Genomic DNA, 6,800 nt, shown 5'->3' with positions numbered 1-6,800 from the left:
ATATAACAAAAAGTGGCTTTATAAAGTCATTTATTGTTTTATTGTGTTCTTTTGTCAAACTCCAAATAATTAGAAAATACAAAGAAAATAAAACATCAGGTCCATATAGACCCTTTCATTGTATACAAACATTCCAAGCCTAGTAGCGACTAGTTCCAAGAAGGACAAGAAGAGTCGTCATTAAGCAAAAATAAGGTATTACGGTATTTTTCTCTAGATTCTTAGCATTATCACTTTATTAAAAGTGTTTCATCGTAATAATAAAATAATAATAATAAAATCTGTAAAATAACGGTATTTTTCTGCATTTAATGAAAATTTCTGTAAAAGTAATGTTTCTGGACTTTATTTGAATTAGGATATTTTACTTTATTATTATGATTTTTGTTTGGCAGCCAGTCATTGACCAATTTTGTACTTCTTTTTTTTACAGTGTATACATAATATATGTAAAAAAAACGAATGAATGAAAAAAAAATATTGGATGGGTATAATTTCATATCAGATAATTTTTAAATATATAAGATGTTTCGGGTGTTATAACTTTAGTGGTTTAATGTTAGCAATACACTCAGATAAGTTATTCTTTTTAATTACTTCTTTCACACTTTGCTGCTGGATTTGTAGTTGTTTTTCAAGCAACAGATGTCAGTAGGGTTGTTTTATAGTCATTTGCATGTCAACGTCTGTGTGGAAGCAGAGCAGGGTGTGTCACTTAATAATAAGTACATAATAAGGAAAGTTGCACAGGACTTGAATTCAGCCAAGTCTGAGAATCTACATGTGTTTGGTTTTCAGGGCATTAATTATGTCAACATCACTGAGCAGCAGGATTAACATATCCTAACCACACAGAATAAATCACCATGGTAAATTATGCGCCACTGCAACCGACTTGAGGCTAAATTCAGCCAGGATGGCTGACTTAGCACAGGTTAATCTCTATAGTTTGGTGCAACTGCAGAAGTCTGGTGTAAAGTCACTAGTCACTTGTGTGTGTGTGTGTGTGTGTGTGTGTGTGTCGCATCTAAAACTAGTCACCACAGTTTCACTCAGCCGTGCAGTGATGACTCCGCCCACGTTAAGTAGGTAATTTTTGGTAGTGAAGATGCAACCTAATTGTGCCGTGCCGAGGCGAGGAAAGTAGAGCTGGAGGAAATGCGGCAATAGTCTCCAAAGTCCTCTCCTGTGTGAACATTCAAATCAACACATCTACATGTGTTTGATAAAAGTTAGCAGAAGTTAATTTTTCACTCACTGTTATTTTCTGTTTGAACATTGAAATGTTTTTAGGGCATGAATTGTGTCAACATCAGTAATCTAATGAAATGTCTCTGACTAGAATTAAAGTCCATGTTTCTTGTTGTGACGGAGCTAAACCGAGACATATACCAGTTGTAGAGTGGTGTGAGGATCTGTGAGTCCTGAACCATGCGTCCTGTTGTGGTTACTGCTGTCCTTCTTCTGCTGGTCCGGATGTTCATGAACGTTTCTGAAGCTGGTAAGAAACAAACACAAAGTGATGATCTACTCAGACAACAGGAACACAAAACTGACAACACTTCTTTGTTCAGCAGGTCATTCTGGAGGGAACCGACTGAACATTGAATACTGTTTGAAGAAATTGCAAACCAAGGAAACATTTGACGATGCAGAGGTGATGAAAATAAACTTTATCTTGCTCAGACAGTGTTTGAAACTCAGCTCGTAATGGTTATGTTTTAGTTTAACTGTATTTGCGTTCAGAAGTTTATAGTAATGTGTTTTAATTCCAAGTTGAAAATCTTCATTTTAACATTGTTTTCAAATTTCTGAAATAAATTTCTTTGTGTAAAAGAGTTATGTCTAAAATCAGCATCATAGTGATAAAGACAACATCATTTTAAATTTTGAAACAACTTGACCTATCATATTATGCAGCTGTTAAATACAAGCATCGTTATGTAGAAACATTTAAAGCCAAGTTCAAACCACACAACTTTCAGAGATGTACAATCACTGTATATTTTGCCTCGCCTTGCCTCGGCGCGGTTAAGTTGCGTTTGCACGAGCATAGTACCTGGTAACAGGTATTTTTTGTTAGTACCTGCTCTGGCGAGGTTCCAAGCGAGCTGAGTAGGTACTATGTGTGACTTTGTCAGACTGCCGGCCACTGATTGGTCAGAGTGCCGTTACAGAAAGAGAATCAAGCCGACCAATGCCAAACTGCAGATCAGTTAAAAAAACTAAACAATCTCCAGCTAATCTCCAACAATTACCAGAGAAATGTCTAAAATCTTAATATTTAACAGAGGAGTCTGGTGTATTTAGTGACAGCACCCTGCGCTGTATTTCAGTTCAGTGAATGTTTCAGACGGAGTCTGTGCTCATGGAGGAAGTACTGACCAAATAGTTTTAATTAACTGATTCTAATGATTTAGATACACTGAAAACAAATGCTTTACAAGTCAGTAGTCACTCGTTTGTGTCGTGTGTAAAATAAAGTCACCGCAGTTTTGTGCAATGTCTCCGCCCACGTTGAGTAGTTACTTTTTTTGTGTTGTGTTAAACCAACCTAAACTGTGCCGTGCTGAGGCGAGCTAGGACCATAGGTGGGAAAGGGCCATTTGTGACCTGCTGTCCTTGGATCATGAGTTGTGAGTTAACATGACATAAGTGACACTCACTTGTGCAGAATCTTGGTGGAACAGGATTTGGCTCCTCCCACAATGGAACTGTCACCTTATTGAGGTGTTTTTCTTTTATTTTTAAAAAGATGAAGAAATACTGTGTGAAACATGTTGGATTCAACATAAATCAAAAGTTTGCTATTATGTTTATTATCATTATAATATAACACTGATTACTGAACCATAGAGTAAACTGTAATTCTTATTTCTGTATTTATTTATTTTTCAGATGATCTGCCAGAAGGAAGGTGGGCATTTGATATCATTTAGAGACGAGACAGCCCTCAGCAGTTTAACATGTCCTTTCCTGTTTAATCACTGGGTTGGAGCCAGAAGACAAGTGAACAGTGAAGGTGTCAAAGTATGTCCACATTGAATCTGTTATTTTTTTTAAATTTGAAAATACAGCCTTTTCTTTTTGGCATAATTCAAACATACTGTACATAGGACATAGGAAAACTGAGTAGATCAGATGTTTTCATTGTTTTCTGTGGAAACACATGTATCTCCATGTTATATCATAACATTAATTGTTTCATTAAAGAGTAATCTATGAAATATTCCACATTACAAAATGACAAATAATTTGCTAATCATCAAATAAAAAAAAAATAGGCCTGAATATTTGCTGACAGCGTGTCACAGATTTCCAGGAGTCGTGGACCCTCATTTGACATTTCTGTTTTCAGGGTGAATTTCAGTGGATTGATGGAAGTGGAACATTTAATTTATCCTACACTGATAACCAAGAAGACTGTATGGAGAGGGCTGGTAAGTTAAAAAAATAAATAAATAAATAAATAAAGAAGCAGGGATGAAAATTGATACTAAGTTAAGCATGAGAACAGTCCAGGTTTTTTTTTAAAGAGTGGTTGTAACAGCCAGTCTGAGACATGGAGACTCACTCTCACTGAAAACATGGCTGCCAGCAGAAACAAAATAAAATAAATTGAAAAAAAAAATACAAATTTTAAGCAAACAACAAAAAGTTCCCCTCCTAAAATCCACAGCAGCTTAAATGTACACTATCTTGTAAATATATTTGCTGCTTTAGCTCTGACTATTAGACAGGATTTTCTGACTTGAAACTGAATTTTGTTCACCACTCACTTTACTATAATGTAACGTATCGCAGAATGATAAACCAGCAAACAGATTCTAAAGGTTTTGTAGGATTTAAGCTTCCGCTGCAGGAGTATTGGAAAATAGTTGATTGTTGACTTTCATCCACCGGTTATTAAAATAGTCATGTTTTTGGATCACAGCTCTGTGTTCTGAACTCCTGTTTTGCCTGTGTCACTACTGGCAGCCATGTTTTCACTGAGGGCAACCCAGTCCATTTGTTCACTTCATTCATCCTTTCATACTGCTTTATGGACAACACTCAGAAACAAACAGTTATTCACTCTAACACACACCTCAATTTAAAGTGTCCATGTAACCTAATCATGTTTTTGGACTGTGATCTTATGAACAATGAACAATTTCCCCACTGTAGGACAAATAAAGGATCAAATAAAGGATCTTATCTTATCTCTCTCCACACAGATTTTGCCAGGATACATTTTGGCAAACTACAGAATCTCCTATGAAAATGAACCAATCACAAATAGGGTTTTCCCCCTGGCACATTAGAGGCGGATTAAACTTTTGTATACATCCAAAATGGCGGCCACCAAAGAGCAGCTCTCTTTCAATTGGCATGTTTTTTTTCCAATTCAAGTGACTTGCTCCACGGAGCTCCCCCTAGGAAAAAGTCATCAGACATCATTACAAAAAAGTACAACACACATGTTTATATGTTAAATATACAGTAGACAGATACAGTATATTTTTGATTTTCAGCCTACAAATCATCATGACAAACCTGATGTCCCTTCTTGATTTTTCAGGCTGGAATATCCTACGGACCATACCATGTTCAGAAAAAAGGCTATTTCTGTGTCAAAAAGCAGGGTGATGGTCATTGGAACGTCTGCTTTAACCCTTTTACTACCACGGGGGACACCAGTGACACCACGACGCGTGTGTATTTCAAAGGTCATTTTTTTGACACAATTATTGACAAAATAGAATAGAAAAAATACCATGCGTTTTAATAAATATATCTATTATTATAGTGCTAAAAGGGTTAATGTAACCCCCACAAACACAAGCTTCCATATTTACTGCAATAAATGTTTATCATCAGCAAACATTGTGCTTATTTCATTACTGTCTGAGTTCAGAACCATGATAGAAAGTATTTATACTTGAGGACAATGTTCAGACACTTGTTCTAACAGTGTAAGATCTAACTTTATACTTAATGACAAATGAAGTATAGAACAGGACAACAGGAAGGTTTAGGGTTAGGAGGAGGGAACTGAGCCTGAGCTTTGCTATATAAGTAATAATACATACGCCGTACAGCACCACAGAAACCCACAATGATGTGTGTGTGTGTGCGTGTGATTCTGTACAGTATATATTCAATCAAATACTATTTAATGGATGAGATATATTTAGTCAAATATAATTTACTAGGTGAGATATATTTAATAAGACGAAAAAGAAAAGAAAAAAGAAGAGAAAAAAAGCGAGCGTGCCTTTAATCGGTGATTTTTCGACACAATGGGTCTTCTTCATGCAGTATAGGCACAATAAAACACTGAATGTGTTAGGGGAAGGGATTTCTCTTCCGTCATTAATACTGGACCTGGGTCTTGGAAGCGGATTATGGAAGTGGCCGCTGGAGGTGCGGTGACGTCGGGCCACACCGTCAGCTTCATGAACCACTGATGCAAGAGGGGCATGATTTCGATTTCCATTGCCAGTGGAACCAACTGCGTCTCACGGCTTAGGGTTAGGCACCACATGAACCCACGCTCTCTGTACAGAAGAGGAAGCATGTCAGCAAGGGGATGCGTGAGCACCTGTTTGGTAAGCGGTCATTTTCTGTCTTTGGAGGGGCAGAGAGAGACTCACGGTTGCATGATTATTTGTCTTTTTTAGGGTAATTTTTCGGGTAATTGAAGACTTCCATAACTTTCAGCTTGGCTCATGCACTGGGCGGAAGGAAAAGCACAATGCACAGAATTCAGCCAGCCATGTGCACCCCTTCTGTTCTTACATGACTGCGGGTCTACTGTGCGGTAACAGTGTCCTCAGACACGTAGAGCACTTATTCATGGTGGCCAGCAAGCTCAAAAAGACCCAGGTCTGTTGTACGGATTGAAGAGGCTCTGTTCGGATGTCAAGAGGAGCGTTGCTGTTCACCACCACTGCATCATAAGTCATGTATAAGTGCACAAGTCTTTCCACAGCCAAACAGCTTGAAGCATGAAATGGACAAGAATTCATGGAGATTGATCGGGAAGAAATCCCCCATCTGTTTGGTGAGTCCCCTTCTTGTCTAATCGCCTTCTATCGTTCCGAGTGTCCCACATACTGAACCATTTTTCGGGAACATGCTGGGCCAAAATGAGAAGAAACATGCCCTGCTCATTGGGTACATCTTGGGGTTCTCACCGGACATAGGGCCTTTGTTTTCACAAACATGACCAAGGCTCATGTGGCCAACCACGATACATGGTTTCAAATCCTGGATGACAGCCACAAAACTGGGCTGTCCTTTGTCTCACCCCTCATCGCTTCCCCTGGTCACCAGCCTGACACCTGCTTCTCCAGCGACATGAGGGTCGACGGAGGGAATCACGCGCCCTCCGTCAACCCTTATCTGCCGCCCCCGCACAGCCCTCTCGCCGAAGCACCGGATGACCCACCCTGGGGAGAGGGGTAGCCGCAACGAGAATGCCTGGACACTGGGGCGACGCGAAGGAGGGGAAGAGGGAAAACAGAGAGCAGAGGCCACACCCGAGCATGAGGCAACCACTGCCCCCTATTCAGCTCATCTGCACGGACGGAATTTTCACATTTTTCCCCCAAAAAATGCAATAAATTCACAATTAAATCATTTTCACGTGTCTGTCTCTTCTTTTGAGCCGATGAGCTCCAATCTCTTGTTTTAAAAAACACCCAGTATTAAACTTGTTGCCCCTTTCTTTTGTTTGTGGGATTGGGGCGCAACACAGCCCGTACGGTGACCCCGGTCTCATGCCTGGTACTCGGCCTCTCTGGTGGTCATCTACC

At 39.2% G+C, this 6,800-nt stretch overlaps 1 protein-coding gene across 2 annotated transcripts; it reads left to right on the top strand.

Annotated features, from left to right (window-relative positions):
- Positions 1-694: 694 nt before the first annotated feature.
- On the top strand, positions 695-4,874 carry LOC131472722 (snaclec CHH-B subunit beta-like). 2 transcript variants are annotated; one of them, XM_058650148.1, is made up of 5 exons: positions 695-1,501; positions 1,578-1,657; positions 2,899-3,030; positions 3,359-3,440; positions 4,562-4,874. In XM_058650148.1, exons 1-5 carry the CDS (start codon positions 1,432-1,434, stop codon positions 4,627-4,629), a joined length of 432 nt encoding a protein of 143 aa, XP_058506131.1. In that variant the 5' UTR covers positions 695-1,431; the 3' UTR covers positions 4,630-4,874. The 2 variants fall into 2 exon arrangements, with proteins under 2 accessions (XP_058506131.1, XP_058506130.1); XM_058650147.1 differs by having other exon boundaries at positions 698-1,501; positions 1,575-1,657; positions 4,562-4,873.
- Positions 4,875-6,800: the final 1,926 nt, after the last annotated feature.

The sequence above is a fragment of the Solea solea genome, chromosome 14, assembly GCF_958295425.1.
Source record: "Solea solea chromosome 14, fSolSol10.1, whole genome shotgun sequence".
Classification (NCBI taxonomy): Eukaryota; Metazoa; Chordata; class Actinopteri; order Pleuronectiformes; family Soleidae; genus Solea; species Solea solea.
Note: the sequence above shows the minus strand (reverse complement) of the source record. Positions and strands in the feature narration are given on the sequence as shown.